The sequence below is a fragment of the Cygnus olor genome, chromosome 4 (assembly GCF_009769625.2).
Source record: "Cygnus olor isolate bCygOlo1 chromosome 4, bCygOlo1.pri.v2, whole genome shotgun sequence".
Classification (NCBI taxonomy): domain Eukaryota; kingdom Metazoa; phylum Chordata; class Aves; order Anseriformes; family Anatidae; genus Cygnus; species Cygnus olor.
The window spans coordinates 28215259-28237869 of record NC_049172.1 but is presented as its reverse complement, the minus strand read 5'-3'; the positions used below and the strand labels follow the sequence as shown (position 1 = coordinate 28237869).

At 39.6% G+C, this 22611-nt stretch overlaps 1 protein-coding gene and 1 long non-coding RNA gene across 3 annotated transcripts; one reads left to right on the top strand and one right to left on the bottom strand.

Annotated features, from left to right (window-relative positions):
• Positions 1-9182: 9182 nt before the first annotated feature.
• On the bottom strand, positions 9183-13539 carry LOC121069428. Of its 2 annotated transcripts, none has more exons than XR_005819423.1 (4): positions 13456-13539; positions 12440-12553; positions 10100-10181; positions 9183-9520 (listed from the first exon to the last, which is right to left on the bottom strand). It is a non-coding gene; the product is annotated as an uncharacterized LOC121069428 (long non-coding RNA). The 2 variants fall into 2 exon arrangements; XR_005819422.1 differs by having other exon boundaries at positions 13386-13471.
• A 428-nt stretch (positions 13540-13967) lies between these two features.
• On the top strand, positions 13968-18829 carry APELA (apelin receptor early endogenous ligand). The gene is made up of 3 exons (XM_040555610.1): positions 13968-14104; positions 14344-14456; positions 16768-18829. The coding sequence occupies exons 1-2, from the start codon at positions 14029-14031 to the stop codon at positions 14430-14432; spliced, it is 165 nt and encodes a 54-aa protein (XP_040411544.1). The 5' UTR covers positions 13968-14028; the 3' UTR covers positions 14433-14456; positions 16768-18829.
• Positions 18830-22611: the final 3782 nt, after the last annotated feature.

Below are 22611 nucleotides of genomic sequence, written 5' to 3'. Positions count from 1 at the left end.
GTTAATTCTAGATGAATAAAGTTTTTATCTAGTGCTGAAACAAGTGGATACCCCAGTTCTAGTTCTTTCCCAAAAGAGAGAAAAAGTGTATTTTGATCTGGATAGACTTTTTCTCCAAAGTGTATCAGACAGACTTTTTCTTAAATAAAATAAAAATAAAAATATTAAAAATAAAAATTTGAAAACTATATCTAGTTTGGGAAGAAAAAATTCAGAGTATTAGGAATTGAAGCTCCCCTTTATACAAAATCAAAAATAAACAAACAGAAATGTTTCTAAAAATGTTTCTAAAAAGCTCTTAAACGTTTTTAGGAAATGTAATTGTCTAATATTTACCTTAAGGATAACTGTCCATAACTCCTCTAACAGATATAAACATAAACGCTGCCAAGGCCATTCAAAGTTTACTGTTAAACACAATACAACTTTTTTTATAAATTATGCTACCAAGCTTTTCCTCCCTATTTCTTTTCTCTGAAACACTGCCTTATTTTTAATTCAGGACAATACAGGTGTCAGCTCGCACTGACTTTGAAAGTGAAGATATTTGGTATGCATGTGATTAATCTATTAAATCTAAACTATTTTACTAAAGGGTAGACAAGAGGTTAGAGGAAGACAATATCATTGTTCTTCAGCATTAACAAACCCAATGCAAAAGGAACACTCTTCATCTAGTTTGTAAGACACATAGTCCCATAAAGCCAAGATTTATAAGGCTGTATAAATTCTGCGTCCATTCCTGTGACACAAAAGCAGTCTGTCAGCATTGGGGTGTGCATTTGATTGCTTAACGAAAAAGAAAGGAGCAAGAAATTTTCAAAAGATCTCTTTTCATCACCTAGAAACATCCACAGGATAAACTGAAAGCAGAAGCAAATTTATTCTGTTACCCACATATATCCATGGGGTTAAGGCTAGATAGGGCAAAAATCAAGAAAAAAAAAAAAAGTCAAATGAGCAACTTTGCTGTGCGAATTTGAAATCTGTCATGAACTGGATCTCAGATGCCCAGTTAATGGTAAACAGCTATGCCATCTTAAAGAAGTAAGATTCTTTTTAATATATGTGTCAAATAAAATAGGCATTCATTGTTAAAAATCACAATTCCCCAAATGTTTCCAAATGTTCCTTCAAAAATGGGGACAGTCATACAGCAATTGGTGAATAAAAGTTTATATGATCTACCTAACGTGATTAATTTCTGTTTCTTCTGGCCTTTATATATGAATCATAGCTACGATCAACTAATACACCTAATAACCCACCAACCAAATTATTACAAGAATTTAGCTACATCTTGGTTCTTCAAAGCTGCAATACATCATAGTTTTCAGTATGGCACTACTGGGAGACATTAGTTATAAGAAATGGTAGCTGGGTGTTTTCTTTTAAATTATTTTGTTGATAAACAGTATTTTTAAGTCAACAGAGATTTAATTTTTTTTTGTCTTCATTAAAACATGATTTCTAACAAAGTCTACAAAAAGGAACCCTTCACAGAAGACAATTATTTTTTTCTTCACAAAAGCAAACAAACAAAACTCTCAAAAAAATTAAAAACAAACGTTACATTTCCAAAGTCATTCCAGTTCAAGATGTTTAATTCTTGAACTGAGTTTTGTATGCCTAGTAGTATCACTAGTGTTCTGATGAAGCTGATAGCATTGCTAAACATTGTTCTGACATAACCGAAGGCAAGGTTTATTTTATTATATTTCCTGTAAGTGGAATCCTGAGCAAACTGAAAACCAGGCCACTTTTTTATCAGCCTCGGTGAGTTAAGATTAATCTTTCTGTCTTCACACAAATAAAATATCCAACAGTGTTTAAGAGTGCTAAACACAGGCTGGCTCCACCTGCTTCTTTCAGAGCTAATCGCTTTGTGAGATACTACAAGTGGAAGAAACTTAGGTGAGCCAAATGTAAAGAATGGCTGGTTGATAAGACTGCCTTTCAGGGGCGGTAAAGCAAAGTCAGGATTTCCTGTTTGATAACCGATGAGATAGTGAAACTGAATAAACCAACAGTATTTCAACTAAGACTCAAGAAAATACTTTTCCTTTTCCAGGTTTTATACCAGTATTACTTAGGGGCCTCTGTCACTCACAAGGAGAGGGACCTCACAGGAACGTCCAAATAACTCACTTTTTTTTTTTTTTTTACAGTTTGTTCAACATTAAGTATTGGTCATCAATTTTTCAGAGTAAAATCCAAAGACTTTGAGATCTTCTCCCCTACTTACAATGAAATACATCAGAAGATATTTTCCCTATCTCACTGAAGAATGTAATTCTTTTCTTCTACACATTTCTACTTACCGTGCCACTTCAGTTAGTGGCCACTGCAATGCAGTCAATCCATCAATACAAATTATACCCAAACTACTAGAGACAATGTGAGGTGAATATAAACTATCCCCCCTGAAGTATCAAGCTGGGGCGGGGGAATAAGTGGCTTTTAATTAAGCTTGCCATGATAAAAAATATGCCTATTGGCCTAACATCATTACTTTCCTGGTTCTGCATGCATTACATCAACCATAAGGATGTGGTTGATGTGATGCATGCGTTTATCTAGACAAGGATAAAACAAGAGTACATCAAATGAACTTCTCACGAGTGACAATCAAATAGAAAATAACACTTTTCATAGAGGAAATCAGTTGCTGATCCCTTAAACTAAAGAGCAGCAGCTTAGCATGCTGGATAAAGATGTTTTCAACAGTCTTCCACCTGGTCACACTAAAACTTTCTGAACACCTACTTAGTTATTCCATGACACTTTGACCCAGCAAAGTGTTCATTCCTTTACATAATTTTAAGCAAATGATTTTAAGCCTTAGTGGAGCTGATAGATCTGATTATTGGCTAAAGATAGGCTTACATTCAAGTGCACTGCTGCATCAGAGCCTACAAGCTGCAAAGAATGCTTAGTAGCTACAGTATTCACTGAGACACACAGGAATTGTAAGCCCTCAAAAAATCTCCGTATGTTACGACCTCATTTTGAGTTCCTAATCCGTTGCCAAACATTTACTTAGCTGTTAGCACACTGTTAGTTAATGTGTAACAACTGTAACAAACACTGAAAATAATGTATTTTAAACAGCTAGCAGTAAGCTGCTAAATTCTACTCAAAATCCGTATGACCTATACGAAAATTTTATGTAAAAGTGTAGTCACATGTCTGCAAGTTTGACACTCTAAGTCACTGAAGCTTATTTTAGAATCTAATAAGCCTCAACCTTCTATTTGGGTCCCTCTTAGATCTTTTATGACAAGCCAAAGTGAAAGAAGTATTTCTGCAGTATAAACATGACTTTAACAAGTCAGTTATACCTGATGCATACTGAGGAAATTATACAGTATTACCTCTGTTAATAAAGCCATAAAATGAGTTTCTGTCTGTTCAGATTAAAATGGGAAGTCCCAGTAAATGCACACTATCCTTTAAAAAATGTGACAAAGAATGGCATGTTTGGTTGGTGCCTTTGAAAGATGACTGCAGTTGATTTCTGTTTGCATTGTAAAACAGATTTGATACATCTGGTGTTGTGTTTAAAGTCATGAAACCCTGATGTTAGTCAGATAATTCATATAGGAACTCTATTAATTATCATATAGGAATGGATCATGGTCTAATTATTCTGCTACATGCCCATGATGGTCAATAGATAATTTAGAAGAATAAAAGCTGTGGCTGGTGATCTCCAAGTAGAATGCACTTATATTAATACATGTGTATATACCCCTCATATAATTTATTTAACTCTCTAAGTACACAGCATTTAGTGTTGTTTAATCAGGTTGAAGTTAGTACCAATTCAATGATGGTCTTAAATCAGTTAGCTCAGGAAGGGCTTCTCTGTCACCATGGCAGCACGGCCCTAAGCACAGGTCATAAACGCATCAGAGGACTTGAGCAAATACGCAGGAGTATGGCTATTTCATCGTGGCAGCTACAAAGCTGCGGTTACTTGAGCTCGCACACCTGCTTTACCTATAGGTAAAGCACTGCAGTGATCACACAGTCTTGTGAAGAGCACCACAGAAGCTCATTCTGTAAATCCATTCTTAACTGTGGTCTCCAGTTGAAATAGAGCCTGCAGGTTGTCCAGGTTAAGTCTGCAGGCCGTTTTCTGTGTGCCAGAACAACCTGTGGAGCTTATAACTCGTTCTTGGCTGCTCCCAATCTTCAGTTCACAGTATCCTTCCCACGTGGTGTGTAAAGCACGCCTCCATGGTACAGCCGATGGGAAGTCAGTGGGCTCCTTCAGAAAGACTGCAGAACCAAGGTGCTGCTGACACAAAAACATTTCATCCAGCTGGCATTTCCCATCTTGACTGCTCCTGAGAGTGAAAACAACTAGAAAAAGGCTGCAAGAAAGGCCTGGCCAGTGGTGGCCCACAACTCTGGCCACCTCCTCTCAAACAGCTGGGACGCCAAGAGGCACTTGCCAGTGTCACAGGCAGTGCAACACAAGCAAATAAGGCCCAGCACCTCCAAGGCTCCATCTATGAAGTACAGACTGGCAGCTCTCAACCTCTGCAGAGCTCCCCGGGCTGTCAGTGCTGGAAATCACCGAAATCTTCTGAAGATAAGGAACAAGTGTGTGAGTGCGATCTCTATCTAGAACATGAAACAGACGTGCAAACACTTTGGGTTTCTTTCTTTCATTACAAAAGCAATAAAAGGGAAACGAAAACACCGCGATTGCAGCCATATTGAATCCAGGGTCAAAATTCTTCAAAAGATGGCTTTGCAAGGATGATGTTGTGTAATAGCGTATTCAGTGGATCTTTGCCATGGCAGCCTTGTAGCAGTGCAACGACACAAGGGGGAACAGGGGAGAGGGAAAGTTACTAAGCCTCTGAAAGGCAGCTGGAGAGGCACACAGCACAGAAATGGCCAAACTACTGATAGCTGCCACTGCCGCTCAACTTCCTTGACAGAAACAAGCCTGGATTCCTGCATCCCATTAATCCCTGTCTGTTGCAACGGCAGCTCCCTGGAGACTTCTGAAGACAGTTTAACCTAAAACTCAGTAAGACAGGGGCTAAAGCAGCCCCAGGCAGCTGTGGCAGCCAGGACATTGTGCAGCAACCTTCTTCACGCCCGCTGCACACGGAAGGGCTCTGAACTAGCCAGAGGAGTCTTACTGCTTTCCCTATTTAATTTGCTCACTGTAGAAAGTAAAAACTGTGCTTTACTACCTATCAGCAGTAATATATACTTGAGATATGACAGTCACGTTGGTATTTTTCCTCTCTACATGTATCATGATAAAATGTTAAGCCAATTTATTATCTTAACTACAAAGGTGCAAATCACATTATATCCTGTAAGCCCACTGCCAGCTATCCATTCCTTACCTCAGTGGCTCCTTGGAAAAAAAAAAAAAAAAAGGCAAAAAGTACCTTGAATATGCATATATATGCAAAATAGCACCCAAATGTGAAGGCCTGTTCTCAAAAGTGCACTAAAAGTTAAACCTCAGCAGGACATACTTCTACAATTACTTTCAATTTCAACTTTTTCAGTGTACAGCTCTTCTTCAAAGCACTTATATGATACACAACTGTTTTCATGAGCATTTCCATCTAGTTTATTTTTTGTGAGAAACTAAGTGTATAAAAACAAAAAACAAATACAACCGTCTTACACAACCTCTCACAATTGAGCAACACAACATTATCAATCAGTCCACTAATCAAAACTAAGAGAAATTAAAGATTCTTTAGACAAGCTTACATAGTAATGAAATTTGAGGAAATTGTTAGTTATTCCTTGACCCTGTATACATATATATTTGTATCTGCTTGAAGGAAAAAAGCCTAAATTGATTGACTAACATGTTTGGTAGGATATATTCATCCTGCTATATACTTTTACATCTCATTGTATCCAATCTGAAATGTAAAACTAATGGTATTAGCTAAACTATAAATCAAGTACTGAATATGCATATTACCATCACTGGTCCCAAAATTAGGAAGAACAAGACACACAAGCACACAGAAGCAATTACCTCCTAAATAAAGAATTATTAAAAAAGAAGCAAATTCTGCAGATCTGATACATTAGTATCTTTACCTCTGTATCCATAATAACATCACCTTTGTGTTTTTAAAGGATTCAAAGGGAGCAGCAAGGAGTAAATTTGAAAGGGAAAGGACCCCATCTCCTTTTGTAAAATAAGCTTTAGAGAATAACAGACATCATAAGAAAGAGTATCTCATGGTCTCTTTTAACAGAGATTTTGATGGCTATTTTGTAGAAAATTGCAGGCTGAAAGTATTTACTAGACACAAAAGCAAATAAAAACACTGCCAAATTCAACTGAGAGTTTCTAGAGCTATGATGCAATGCACCTCATGAACTGCACTTCCTGACAGTAGCCTAAGTTATGCATATAACCTGACGTAACCTCTCTTCCACGAAGTACATGTTTTGTCTGAGGTTTGGGTTTGTTTGTGTTGTGTTTGTGTTTTTTTTCCCTGCTGTTTTGTTTCCTGGATTCATCTATTTCTCAGTGAATATAGTGTTGATTACAGAATTTTGATGAGCCTGGAATCTCAAGATCTCCTTTGAGTCCTTAATGCAAGAATCCTTGTAGTGAACACTGAGATCAACTCAATTTACTTTAAGCTTTGGTTTGCACCTTTTACTCACATAAAAGATTATTATTATTTAATGCATACAAATATTGCATAAGTAAAAACTGTGCAAATCATCATCACTTTTCAAAACTAGCAAAATAACCTCCAAAAACATTGCCGGACATTGTTGAAACATTGCTGCTTCAACTTTTACGGGATATTCTTACATTGTACCCTGAACCTAATGGCAGGCATTACAAAAATTTCTACTACATCATCCCTGCAAATTCAGTCTTTGGTCTTTCCAGTGGTAGAGATAACACTCATCCATTAAAAAACTGACTGGATCTTATTTGGTACAGCTATAGGTGCTGTACAGCCAGTAATCACTTTGTGGGATTACAAGGGGGTGACAGGTTACAATGCTCTGTCTCGTAGTAGGCTTTTTTCCTTAAAATTTCCCACTTTCCTATCAGTGCAGGGGGAGAAATGTTAGGGTTATTAGTGTGCAAGATCCTTGGCAAGCACTGATCAGAGAGGTCATCTGGCTAGTGCAACAGTAAGTAGTGACAGCTTCTTCAGAGTAATCTTTTCAGTTGGGCATACTGTGTTACCACTGTACACTAAGTGAATTATACAGTGTATGTAAGTAAAAAAAAATATGCTGGCAGAGACAAGTCTCACAAGTCTATAGCATAAAACTTGTCCCTTGGAAAATCTGTTATTAGAAGTATACAATACCTATAACAGCTAATAAAATACCTGAGGCTAGTTACCACATAAGTGCTAGTATCCTAATTAAAACCAAGTATGGCAAAACATTGAAATAAACAAAGCTATATAATATGCAACTGGAAAATATTATCATTTCCTACAGAGCAGTAAAGGGACAAACAACGTAGGAATTAAATATTTTCCTAAACAAAGCTTTTGATTTTTTTGCCTTTGTTCTTTTCCATTTGTTGATGTTTTTTATTTGGATATAAGCTTGGAATTCCTGCTTCTCAGCTTGCACGAAGGTTGGAAAAGTAAAAAATCATGTATACCTTCTCTGCCTTTGCACTTCTTACCAGTTGTGTGAGCAAGAGAAAGGCTAACCTTCCTGAGCACAGCAGATAAAGAAACAAATCAGACAGGAAAATTATAAAAAGACCACAGTCTAGCTGGTGATGAAGGGCAAGACAGAGCAGCAATCTTTTTTCCAGGAGGCAAAGTTCAAAGGATTACACTAGAAAGGTCCAAACCCTCGTGGGAAAACTCATGCATAAAGTGCACATTTCCCCACGGCAGTGACTGGGGTTGCAGAGGGTTAATAGGAGATTAACGAAGACAACTATACAGAATAGTAAAACACCACAGCAGACCCCCTTATGGGAAGATGAGCTTTTTCTTCCTGCAGTGCTGCTTTATGTGACACCATATCCCTAATGATAAATTGCAGGCAACACAGAAAAATTCTACTGAAACTGCAAAGGAAATTTAGTATCCAAAGTCAGAAGTATAAACGTGCAAAGACCTGGAGAGTCATTTGAAATTCTCCCTCAAGTAATTACTCATCTAATCACCATAGAAATTCACATTAAAGCATCCGGCTACTGGCTGCCCAGATTCAAAACAGAAGATCAATTATGTAGAAAACTATCTCCAGGAAATTAAAGCTTTCTCTCTGAAAAACTTACTGAAATTTGTACAAGTAAATGGATACATTTTGATAAAAATCATGATTTCCAATCGCATGTGAACCTCTAAAACTTAAAGAGTTTTTAAGAGTTCAGAAAAAGAATATATCTACATTTCTTTTCTGAAATTTTCATAGCAAATATAAACACTAACATGTATTGAATACTGTAGTAAGCATCTCTCCTTCCTAAATGCATATGTTAGAAGCTGTAGCAGAAAGGTAACCTTGTTCTTCTTATTTACATGATCACTTATGAGAGTTTTCATTATAACATCAAAAATAGCTTTTTAAAGACTTCCCCTGCTGAATCCTAGGGCACGAAGGGTCCAAATAAGTAAGGCAGTTACATATTTGAATGTAAAATGGCAAATAAATATTAATTACAGAACTTTGTGCTGTACAAGAATTGCATTTTTTCTTGAATACCATTAATTCAAGGCAACATAAATGTCTCCTTAAGTTAAAAAAAAGTTCTGAAATTATGACTAGTGCCAGAAAAGAATCTGACCGATCAGTTGCTGCTCAGGGCTGAAACAGAACATGTGGTCACTCTAGGTTGGATCAAAAGCACTGTTTCTTGAGAGTTCGCCTGTTCATTTTCCTGTTAAATATATATATATATATTTCTGAGATGAATCTTAGAATCAAATTTGTTTGTTAAGCCTGGAATGCAGCTGAAAAATAAACGTAACTTGAAGCTCATGTACATACATGTTTTCTTAAAGAAAAAAAAAAAATCCACCAATGCAGCTCCATACGTAATTGATAAAAACATCATTTGTCTGGGAGGGCCTTCATGAGTATTCAGGTGCATGGCTAGTATTACTTTCACTGGATTAAATTAAATTGATTGCCTAGATATACACAATAGAAGTAAGAAAGACTGGAGTCTACCAGAGAATGTTCTTTTTTATTACTATTTTATTAATTCCAAGTATGTCTTGTACTGCAGGAAAACCCAGAAGATCACAGACACAGCAAACTTTCTTCACAGTTTAAAACTAAAAAGGTACTTTCTAAATTATGCATCTCTGCAATTTATGTGGAAAACCTCTCTCTCTCAAAAAAGAGAAGTTGGTTTAACCTAATCTGAGCCATCCCCCGTTTCCTTTGCTTGAGCACATCTGTCTCCAGTGTCGGGTTACGGCCCCAACTGGTAAGCATTCCTTCTGCTTGATGAACAGCTCACACACCATCTCCTTCCGGAGCACTGGCATCCCCCAAGCAGGAAATGCAGCTGAACACAAAAAGTCAGGGAAACTGTTTTTTGTTGTTGTTGTTTTTTCCCCCCAAGAAAAAGCATAAAATGCAAAAGAGAATGAATGGGTTTTAATTTCTGAGTAGGATTTAGTTTCCAAGCACAGGTTAAAATCATGACAGAAAGTGCATCATATTCTCGTGAAATCATAATTCTCAAGCTGATGAATTTTGTCTAGAAAAAGTAGTCTTCACAATTACAGGCAAGGAAGGAGGCAAACACTATATGTGGCTTCTGATTCTACACCCTGGTCTGAAAAAAAAAAAAAACATACCAACTATCCTGTATATCAGTGGCTGGCACATAGACCCAATAAAACCATGAGATAATAAACCCAATAACATTTGTGGTGAAAAAAAAAAACAAAAAAAAAAAAACAGCATTACAACTACTTAAACAACATTTCAAAATTTATCCCTTTGAGCATTTCTTTGCCAACTTTTTTCCCCTCAAGCAGCAACTCCTTTTTTTTTTTTTTTTCTTTTTGATGCATAGCTCATAAACCATCTAGAATTTACCCTAATGACATCTGTCACTGGACTTGATAATTTGGATTACCATGTAGTTTTAAAGTCAGTGTTCTATCCTGATCTTGTCTGGTTAGTGGAACAATTCCTCAGGATCAGCAGGATAGATGAATCTGGGGAATACAAAGGTAGAAAATTTGATTAGAAACTCTGACATTAAATCTTATCTGAAAGCTCTAAGTCAAAATAAATAAGAATTTTCATTTTTATCATCAATCTTCTGAGCACTCTGCATGTCTTTGCGTAGCACAGCAAGCACAATAGAGATTTACAATGATCGTTGTATTCTTATAGCATCTTTAGGATAGAAAGATATATTATTCCAAGCAGAGAAACTGAGAGAGAGAGACTGAAAGCAGCGTTACCATATATAACGATTAATTCCTGTACTTGATAAGCTTTATCTAACATTTTATCCTGATAATACTCAAAAGCTGTTCTCAAAGATTAGCAAGACGCATTATCCTTTGCTAGAGTATGTGGTTATGTGCCAGCCTTAAAAGGAAAGGTAGGATTCAGAAAAGGAGTCTAACTACCAGTCCAATTGGGAATGCTTATCAATCCCTTATTAGTCCTTACGAGGGAGTGCCCAATTATCATTTTCTTCTGTTATCACCCAGCTTTGCCTAGCGATTTTCCAGCTCCTGCCCACTATTTCATCTCTCAATATAACTCGTCGTATATACCATCTGTCCTCAGAAGAAGGCATCTTTCTGTAAAAAAGTATCTACACTCCATTGCTTTCCATTTCCGCCACAAAATTTGACTTCAAAACATAACATCATTTGCTCTCTCACTTAAATTAACGCAAAAAAATTATATTTGAGAAAATAATTTGATACTCACTTTTCCCTTATTTCTTCCAATCTTATTCTTAGAAATGGCACAATGATATCAATTTTTTTTTCCCCAAAAATTAATAAATAGGCTGTAACTGTATGGAAAATGTCATGTAGAACAATGTACATACCCTGTGAATTGATAAAGTACTGAATATGAGTTACTGAAATGTGTCACGCAGTCTTAACTAAAAGACAATGCCCTATGTCTTGCTTCTGGTTAACATTTGATGTCCAGGAAAGGCAGTCCTAAATTTTCCTTGTTGTAACTTTTGAAATAATTTCTGGTAAGTACTGACTGTGTTTTTCACTTTCTGAAAGTAATCTGATAATTTGACTATTTTGATCCTACCAAAGCGCAGGGAGGGAATGCAGTGCCTGCTGGGAAAATAGGAGCAATATAGGTAATAAATGATTAAATCATCATCCCTTTGATATGTTACTTCCAGATTACGGAAGAGAAGGGCAGCTTTTGGCTCAAAGAACTACCGCTTCCAGTTCATAAAGCACCTCCAGCTTTCCTGTGCACTTTACATTGCCTTTCCTCTTAAGACAATTAAACAAAACAAAACAAACAAAACCCATCAACAACAACACAGATACAGAAAACAACAACAACAACAACAAAAACACATGGCAGAAAAGGCTGAAATAATACATTGCTACATTTTGTCTGGTTGTCCTTTGCCTAATTTCAAGTAGTGGTATGCAATATGAACGTAAGTACCTGAAGGAAATCAAAAGAACAATTAATTCTAGAGTGAGAATATAATACATTTTAGAAATTGCTTCAGCAGGTAAGCATCCAAAAATCACTTCTAGCTTACATCAAAATTACAAGGAACCTGTGATGCACATGCTATAGTGACTTGGACTTTATTATTCAAATAAATCTCTGTAAGCTTTTGCAGAGTAGCTGCAGAATGAATACCTCATACTACGCTAAGGTTAAAAAAAAAAAAAGTAAATATTGCACTTAAGTATCGTATCTTATTCAAATCCTTGTAAATGCTGTCTCCTCAGAATGTCTGTAAACTTCAACAAATACAGGTGTAGAAGAGGCCTAGACAGCCTGAGGGACTGGCAATGGTCTATGCATTCTTTTTACCCTTTTAACTATTTAGAGAGTCCCTATCACTTTGAAGTCTTTACTACCTTTCACTTTAAGGTTATGAGTCTGAATCTAATATAGCTCAATGGTGATTGAAAGTCATCATCATTTACAGGGCCATATGAAAGAGGTGGTCAGCATGTCCTACTTTGTGGTGATGTGTCCCTAAAGGCAGCCCAGTGGAGTGAGGGTTAGGATATTGAGGATGCAACTCTGACTGTCACAAACTCCCTGTGTGACCCAAACACACTGCTTCTCCACTCAGTTCCCTCTCCACCACCTGTATATTTGAGACACTAACATTCTTTAGGACAATTCTGTCACTGGCACCATGGGACCCCGACTTCAGTAGAGAAATCAAGGCATAAATATTAATTAGAAGTTTGGTATAAAAGCCAGAGATTGGACAGAGACAACATACCAACTTGTATGGATGAACACTGGGAAGCATGTGCTGTTTATGACAGACCAATGGGATCAATAAGCAGAGGGTTTCCCTTGTTACTCTTCTGTCAGATACACCTTCCTCAGCAATCTTTTTAAAGACAATTTTAAATGATTACAAAATTTCAAAATAAAATCTAATAACTATGTGCTCTATGTATTAAAGCTGCAAGTTGTCTTTTAGTCCATACACACATGCTTTACCTAGACAAATCGAGTAACCCAGCAATGATGTAAAACTCTGTAAGAGGAGGGACTAGAATTTGCTAATGAGTTAAACAGGCTTTTAAGAAAATGGGAAACCCTACAATGAGGAAAAAAATACTGGGGTACTTGAATTAAAAAGGAGATACTTCATTCTTTAGAACTTTAGACCACTTTAGATGATACTTTTCTACTAATAGTAGTTCATATGTGCAGAAATGTACTCAATCCTGTCTATTTCAACCCTTTTTCCCAAAGGCACAAATTCTCATTTGCCACATCCCTGGGTGGTGTACCCTCCCAAGAAACCTGAAGGTTGAAAAAAAGAAAAAAAAATAATAAAAAAAAAAAGGAACAGGTCAATTTGTCACTGATGCCAGTAAGTCACCAGATTTCAAACCCATCGCTTCTGTAAAACATTCTGTGAGGTTTGTCCATCTCCTCACGTCCATCTTCTCCTCAGGCTGCGTACCTGCACCGCCATCTTCTCACAGCACCTCTTGTCAGCGTAGGTTGTGAAAGCTGAAGCTAGCTATTCCTGTCATCTCATAAAAACATACCGCAAGGTGCAGGTGGGTTTATGTACACCTTAGGTCCTACCTAAGCTTCCCCCAACGTCGCTTTGTTGTGCCTGTCACACGGCAGCCCCCCGCCCCCCCCCCCCCCTTTTACCCCACTCTGTGGAGAACAAAAAAACCACCGACCCCCCCCCAGCTCACAAATTAATTCCAGAGTATTCTGAGCCTTTAGAAACGCTTGCTAGCACAAAAGGCTCCCATTAGCCTTAACTGCGAGCAGTTCCACCTCGAATGGGCGCCGCTTCGCAGCTACTTGAGGGCGGCGGGGCTCAGCCCGGCCCTGCCCAGGCCGGGGACACCCGTAAGGGTCGGGGGGCCCCGGGGGCCGCTTCCTGCCCCCGCCGGGGCTTTCTGCATGTGGGGCCGGCATGGGCAAAGCGAAGTTTAAACAGTTGCAAATGGGGGAGGGCAGAGCGGGTCTCGTTTTGCATATTTTTTTTTTTTCCATGCCCGGGTTGAATTTAAAGGGGAGCGGAGGCATTGTTCGGGAGGCTCCTTGCCCCGAACGCATTGACGGGAGCTGGTGTTTACACGGGCTTTTCATCCCCGCATTGTTTGCTTATGGAAAATAAGGGGGAGTGACAGGAAAAAAAAAAAAAAGGGAAAAAAAGAAGAGGAGGGAGGCAAGGCAGAGGGAGGCACCGGCCGTCCCGTGTGGCCATTAAGCCGGCTGGGGAGCGGGCTGCCCTGCGCTATGTGAGACGGCCGGACGCAAGGCGCTGCTCTCCCTGCCCTCCGCTGCCCGGCGCCCCACCGGCACCCCCCGGCACACGGGGCTGCGGGGATGAGGCTCCAGAGGCTGCTGTGCCTCGTCGTCCTCCTGCTGGCCAGCCTCCTGCCCGCCACCGGCCAGAGGCCAGGTAAGCAGCCCCTCGGCGCGTCCTCTCGCTCCTCTTCCCCTCGGTCCCCCCACGTCTTTCTGCCGGCCGGGGAGGCAGGTGCTGCTAACCCGCTCCAGGAGCCCGACACCCCGAAAACAGCCGAGGCGATAAGGGGGCTGTGAGGGAGCGGGTCCCAGCCGGTGGGACGGGACGGGACAGGACGGGGCGCCCCTTTTGCAACCGGGGACCCCCTGACTCTCTGCCTCCTTCTCCCGCAGCCAACCTGGCCCTGCGCAGGAAGCTCCACCGGCACGGCTGCTCCCACCGGCGGTGCATGCCGCTCCACTCCCGGGTGCCCTTCCCCTGAGCCCCCCGGCCGAGCTCGGGCAAGGTAAGGCGTGTGTGGTCGCTAGCACAGCCAGGCGCCGGCGGGGTGCAGGCACCGGCCCCCCCGCAGCACTTCTATGGAGAAACCGTGTGGGTTGTGGCCGGCGCTCAGCAGAGTAAGCGCGTTTGCTAATTGCACCTACGTTTCCAGACGCTTCAGGGCGCGTTTTTACTAACCAAACCACAGGCTTGGTTTCGTCTGGTCTCCGGGCTCGAGGGATTTGTGCCGAAAATAGGACTTTGGCGAGGCGCGGGGTACGTGCGCTTAGCCCAAACCTGCTGGCGGGAGCCCAGCCCCGCCAGGGACGTGGCCTCGCAAGCCCTGAGCCCAGCACCAAGCACGGGTCTGTGAGGTAAACTGAGGCAAAACAGCCCTCAGGGAGGCACAGAGCGAGCCTGAGGGAGGCACAGAGAGAGCACTGGAGCCTGTGAGGTAAACTGAGGCATAACGGCACCCAGGGAGGCGCAGAGCCCTGACTGGAGCAGGAGGCGGCTGGGCTTTCTAGCCACTGACTGCTGTCAGTAACATGAAGGTAGTAGCACTTACCCACTTCAAAGGGGACTGTAATTCTCGTCAGTGAAAGACTTTGAGATCCTCGGATGAAAGGCTATACAAGTGCAAAACATTAATGCTTTATAGCTGATGAGGGCATATACATTCAAATAGTAAGTGCCTGTAGAAGCACACAGGTAACATATGCAAATAGGCTAGGGATCAAAAGGAAACTGAGGCGCTCTTGCAATTTAAGGATGAATAAAACATGCAGTCAATAGTTTTGCATCTTGTAAACTCCTTATATATCAAAATAATGTAGCCCCAGGCTCGAGAGCATCATAAATAAATGATGGCACAACCTGTGCTCTGTGGAGCACAAGATGTTTCGATTTACTAAGCAGTTAACAGTGAAAAGGAGACCGAAGTCAAACTTTTAACAATGCTACACCAAGAATCTTTGTCAATGCAGAAACTGCCTTGCTTAAAGAGCCTGTAGCCCTCCCGAAACAACCATTCAGAAAGGTACCATTCTACCGTATATTGCTGTCCTATAAACGCATGGAAAGTGCATATGGGATGTTAAACTGACAAATTTCAGAGACTCAAGAAAGTTTATCATATCTTAGGTTTAATCTCAGTCTTGCTGCAGACTGAGTGGCAGAACTACAAGTAGAGAGGGATGTGTGAAGAGGATGCTTTACTACTGAATGCCCTGTCTCATTGTGCTCATTTCAACAAGAGGCAGATTAAATGAGATTCCCTCATCAGTTTAAATATAAATCTAAAAAGACGGATAATCAGATCAATTCACTTGGCATGCAGAAACTAAATGAGCTGAAAGACAGGGACAGTGGAATTTAGGTTCAGGGATTTCTTGAATGACTTCTGAATGGCTTGTTTCAGTTTCTAAAAAGTAATTTAACCTCCCTTCTTGCAGTTCAACTGTCAGTAGTCTGGGGATTGTCTGCCTGGAGAACACCTACATTTTTTCTAATGTCCTCTGAAATGTTATATAATGCACTTTGTTTGAGACTGCATTAGTTGTATGATACATATGCACTTACACTGGAATTGTTTTCCCAAGAGAATATCAATCTAAAAGCTATTTTCATAGTTGTCTCCTTCTATGTAGGGAGCTGATTTCTTGTAACGAAAGTCAATGATGAAGCAAAACAGTGTAGTTATTAATACGTAATATATTTTGTAGGCATTTAGTTAAAATAGAATTCTGTTTTATAAAGTTGTTTAGAAATCCCTAAAGCTTGACTGAGGAGTAGGGGCTGACAGGCACCTGAACTAACTTGGTTAACTCCAGTCAGCATTGTGGGTGCTCAGCTCCTTTATCTTAAGCAGGATTTACCATCTACGTTTACATTCCCTTCCAGTTTTAGTGCTAATTCAGCAAATATTTACATGCCTGGGTAACTTGACTCACTCAAGTAATCTTACTGATCTCAATGGAGTTGTACATATGGATAAAGCTATTTGCAGATGCAAACAGGGTGGACCCTTAATCCTGAATTTCAACAGGTAGTTGGAAACGTAGCAGCCTCTCTTTTTCACAACATTTGAAGTGATGAAGCGATTGAACTTGATTTTTCATCATTTACATACAGAAAAATTGGGACAAGAAGATGGAAAAAAATAAAAGCTTTTGGCTTAAGTTTCCCAGTTAAGAGGAATTTCCTCAGATTTCAGCCATGCATTTCATAAATAATATATTGTATTTTGAATAAGATATTGGATTACTAAATCTCTCATTAATAGCTATTTCTTTCACTTTCTTTTTTTCCCAGCAATTTCATAATGGGCTTTCCAGTGTTTTGAAGGTGGAAGCTGCAACAACTAAATTGATAGAGAAGTAAGTGGAACTCAACAACAGCTGACCTGATACAGTCACAACAGTCCTGTTTTGAGGCAGTCCATCTGAAATGAACATTTTCAACAGTCCTGTATGTCACATTCTGCAAGACCTGGAACAAATGCCCATGACTCACATCCTAGAAGTGGGGGGAGGGAGAAATGGTGGTGATGGGAAGATGTACATGAAACTTACCTGGTTGAAACATTTCATACAAATTCTTTGAATCTCATAATGATCGGTGGAAGTTAAAGACCAAATCAAACATCTGATACCTGAAATGGATTTCCCATGATGTTAAGAAGGCTCTGTCCAAGGGGGGTTCTTCATGGTCTGTACTGTTAAGACTGAGAGAATTTGGACGTGCTGTTGACCATGTCCAACTCAGGCTGTGTATGCAAGGCAATATTTAGTGCGATGTCAGACTTAAAGAACTGCAAAAGTCCATTTTTAGTTAATAATTTCATATATTAATGATAAATATATATGTTTTAACACCTAACATTTCATCTTTATGGATTTATCATAATAGTAATGTAGTATGTACTACTGTAATAGTATCAAAGTCAGCACCATGCTTCTGGTCCTACCAGCTTCATGTATAGCAAGCAATACCCCAGTGAAGAGTTGAAGATATAGGAAGGTAAAGGGAGTATTATCCGTTATTCTGTAGATAGAGAATTGAAGCACACTGAGATAAGAGATTAGCCAAGGGTCATGCAAAACCTACTGCAAAACTGATAACTCAAATCTCCCACGTCAGGCCTTAAGGTCAAGCCCATCCTTCTGTCTAATGAGCTGTTACTGCAAAGCCTATCATTTGTTTTCTTAAACTGGTCCGGCAGACCAGAGAGCTAAAACAGATTTGAAAATTCAGTTAATGCAGATCTATTTGCTTCATAGTAGTTTTCCTAAAATACCCATGACAGTATTATAAATAGAGCATAAAAATAGACCATTGAAAAGAAACCTTTGTCTGGTCAACCCCAGTGTTCTGTAGTACGTTATTCCTGTAATTAAAATGAATGGAACACTTGGAACATAACACTACAATGAATGAGAACTTAAAGCAGAAAAACAGGCTGTTCTTTTCAGCAAGAGAGGTCAAGAATACACTTAGCTTTTATTTTTCTTTTTGTTTTTAAAAATAAACTGTTGACAACTTTTTATATCAACAGAAATTGCAAACTACATATAAAGCAAAATGAAGTCATACCCAGATTTTTTTTAAGTCTAATTGTCAAAAGTTTTGTAAATAGAGGGAATTGTTATAAAGATGAGCGAAAATTAGCAGTGTAATGATTTAAATTCAGTATTAGAGTTCTGTCTCATAAAACAATTTCTAATAAGTGAAAGTTTCAGCAACCTTGAAAATCAGGTAGCTGAAACTTTCCAATCAGTGTCCACATGTAACCCTTCATCTCTAAGAATTTGAAACCATAATCAGATTCAAACTTGCAAAACATGACAAAGTTTCAAATTTATTTTTATATTAAAAAAAAAAAAAGAGTTTATAATCACCCTCTTCTGGATTTTTGGAAAATCAAAATTAGCTATTTAACTTACCATTCATTTGTATCCACGGCCATCTCTGTTTAGAAATAAAGGCAAAGACTATGGAAAAGCAAGAAATCTCGAGAGTAACTATTTAACAGTTATGTCTTAAAAATGAGTATATGGATATAGTGTGGCTCTGGATTTTTTATATAAGCATAATTATTCAATTAACTTTGAAGTCATAAAAAAGTATCTATCAGAGGGCTATATATGCATGTTCCTTTACAAATGTAAAAATAAATAAAAGTACCAAAGTGTCCTGAGAAGCCCGATGTCAGTCTCTACAAAATTATCTTAAACGTCTGTTCTTTTTAGACATGCTGATAACATTTTCTTTGAAACAGACATTGATGGTGATATTTGATAGATATGTTTATAAACCAGATAATTGATTGTATATTTTGTAAAAAATTATGCACTTCAAATAACGATGTCTCATTTTAAATAAACTACAACATTCTTCAGATGTCAAAGGTGATGCTTCTAAAGAAAATTGAAAGTTTGTCTAGTTTCACTGTAAATTCATATGGGATCAGTGTGTAAAACCTTTTCTTACCCAATTTCTGATAAATAGTACTTATTTATTGTAAGCATTTTTCTCACATTTTCTATCTTTCTAGAAGTACTAAATTCTGATACAAGCTGTATAAAAAGAACTTATTTTAAAATAACTACTGTTTAATGTAATGACATGACAGAGTACTGTAAGATTACAGTAGAATCTAGACTGCATTGTCTCTATGTCTAAAGTAAGCAAGATTTTTAATTAGTTCAGAGTGCTGGGTCTTGAAATCTAAATGTTCTTATAAATTAAAGTAAAGGACCTTATTTCAGGACAAAAAGAGAGTCCAGAATTAGTCTGAAGTGTAGCAGTGATTTCTTCCTTTACAGGTCATATACTATAAATAAATTTCCAAGTGCTATGTGTCTTGCACAGTAGAATTAAGTGGCTAGTGGTGCTGCCACAGCACATTATTGTGTTGTCATTAACCTCAGTGGGAGCAGAGCTTCAAAGGACCTTGTTTTCAGCTGAGTTGGACTTGCCCTTGACTTTGTTGAAATTTTTGTATTTGATTTGTGCAACATAAGCTTAATCTGGTAAAATCAGTTTTGCATGACACAGGGTGATTAGACAAATAAACATGCAGTATGTGGACACAGTGCTACAACACCTGAACTGATTGGATTCTCCATATGCACGTGCGGGTGTACGTTTAAAGGAAATTTGAGTACAAATTGCTGTCTGTTGAAAGTCAGAACTGAGATTCACATGGATGTAATTTAATGATCAAAAGACCTGATCTGAAGGTATGTTCTGCCCTCAAACTCTCAAAGCCAAAATGCGAGTTTCTAAAACTTGGAACTAATTCCTTGTCTTACAGTTACATGGGAAAAAATAGATTTTTATTTGAAACTCAACTTCATTAAGTCTTTACATTATATTGGCTATTTTACCATGAAAAGTAAAATGATGTAACAGCAGGTCAACAGGAAATGGAGGTAAATGTAAGCCTGTTGTGAGAAACAGCAGATTAGTATGTTCCCAAAGGATAATAAACAATTCACCTCTTCCCTTTCCAGAATGGAAAAAAGGAAATTATAGAAGAATAAAGACTGGAAATATTTCCCTTACGCCACATACATATGCTATAAATACCTCTGTATCTGGACACACAAAACCATATTTTGTTAAGGGTCACGTAAGATTTTATCAATGTCAATCGGGAGAAGCATTAGTATGGTAAATAAGTTCCAAGTGTCTGACTACCATCAGACAAGTGCAATTAGCATACTGATCTCTTACTGCTGTAGATGGCCTTTATCTTTCTTGCTAGCCATCAGCTTGCAAAATATTTGTGCAAAGTGGGAAACAACTCCAGCAGCACAAAGATTGCAGCCTGTCTTTAGTTAGCAACGATGCCTAAAAGCCTAACAAATTCCAGTGCTGATGATGCTTTTTTATGTCTCCCAAGCCACCTCAAGGTCAGATCGTTGTCTACCCACATGCCTTTGTGCCTTGACACCACTTTCCTTTTTTCGATTAAGAATGACCTTCCATGGGGTAAGCCTGCTTGCTGTATGTTTGAACAGAGCCGTAAAAGATGAGAATTCTGTTCAAGTCTTTTAGAGTCACTGATTTCCTTTGTGAGATGAGGTACAGGGAGGTGTTTGCCAGAGTAATTTCCATGATGAGCTACTGAGAAACAAAACACAAACGCTGAGAGCCTTTCCCTTCCATATGATGTGCATTCACAAGAGATCCTCACCATGTCTCTTTGATGTATACAAGGTATTTAGCCCATACCAGCAGCCAATTCAAAGATTTTAAAAACTCCCATGATGCGACTATTTTGGGGCAGCCCTGAACCTTTTGCCTGGCACTAGGAAATACTTCTCAAGCCTCTCAAACCTACAGGTGACTTTCCTGCAGATCTGCAAAGCAAAGTGGGATAACCACCTGTGCCCCAGCGCAGCAGTGAGATGGCATTGGCCACCTCAGTATCCAGCAGCCCCCTGGCCACCCACAGGTGCTGCAGCCTAGCAGTGTCTACAACACCCAGTGTGCCCTGTGCCAGCCCTGTCACCAGGGCAGGAGGTGCCCCTCAGTCTCTGGCTGTAGACAGTGGCTTGGCTGCCATGGGGTGGAGAAGAGTCCTCAGGCTCACCCAGCGCCACCCTGACCTACCAGGTCCCATCGCTAAACTGTGTCCACCAGTGCCACCTCCACATCCCGCCTGAGGTGGTGACTCCACCACATCCCTGCTGTCCTGCTGACAACTGACTGACATCCTCCTCACTGCAGCAGCCTCTTCTCTGGGCTAAACAGCCCCCATCCCCTCAGCTGCCGTACTGGAGCCAAGTACAGAGGAACAATCACTTCCCTCATCCTACTGGCCATAATGCTTCTAATGCAGGCCAGGTTGCCACTGGGCCTTGGCCACACTGTGGGTTCACATTCATCTGGCTGTTGACCAGCTCCTATCTGCTGTTAGCTTTCCAGCCACTCGTCCCCAAGCTCACAGCGGGTTGTTGTGCCCCAAAGGCAGGACCTGGCACTTATCTTACTGAATGCCAGGCAAGTGGATGTGGCCCATGGGTCCAGCCTACCCCAGTCCCTCCGCAAGAGCCTTCCTACCCTCAGGCTGACCAACAATCCCACCAACTTGGTGTCCTCTGTAAACATACTGAGGGTGTACTCCATCCCCTCATCCAGATCCATGATAAAGAAAAATGCTAAACAAAACTTGGCCCAGTACTGAGCAGCGCTACAGGTGACCAGCCACTAACTGGACTCACTAGTCCAGTCACTAGGACTCTCAAAGCCCAGCCAACCATACACTGGTCCAAGCTCTGAGCAGCCAGCTTCTCCAGGAGAATGCTGTGGGAGATAGTGTCAAACACTTAACCAAAATCCAAGTACACAACATCTACAGCTTTTCCCTCATCCACTAAGTGGGTCATCTTGTCATAGCAGATAAAGCTAGTCAGGCAGGACCTGCCCTTCATGAACCCAGGGAGGTTTCTAATCACTTCATTGTCCTGTGTGCGCACTGTGTGATGGCACTCAAGATGGTCTGCTCCATGACATCTTAAAAAAAGAATAAAACCAAACTATCAGGATCTCAAAACAATTGCACAATTGTCACCCTAAATTTGCAGAAGATTTACACAGCTGTCTACATTTTCATCCATCATTTTATTAGTCACTAGTTTATTTTACTGTTTTCCTTCATTGTTCTTGTCCTTACCAAGCTCCGTAATTGTCTCATAACCCTACTTTCCTTTCTCTAAGGCATTATTTAGATATGAAAGGGTCTTTGCTTTTACTCTAAAGCTGCTTCCTTTACGGATTTTTTCCTCCCCAATGTTTGTTTTTAGAAATCCAAGCAGGTTATCACTGCCTCCCCCTGAACTTAATTTACTTTATAGAAGGTAATGGCTTTTTGTAAAGCAGGATTTCCCTTTACTGTAAGGTATGCTGACCTGTGTCCCCTAATTCTACTTTCATTCACTCGACCAGCGTGCAGACATCAGGCTTACTGGTTTCTCAGCTTTTCTTAGAACTCTTTATATCCCATTGATAGCCTCCCTGCCCTCAAGAAAGAGGGGAAGTAATATCCAAATCGGGTTCAGACATCTCAGCCTTGATTCACTTAGAGCTCCACATTAAAACACTTTTGTCTCAGCAACTTACATTTGTTCAGAGTAATATTCCAGGGTCTTGAAGACAAGATTTTAATAATG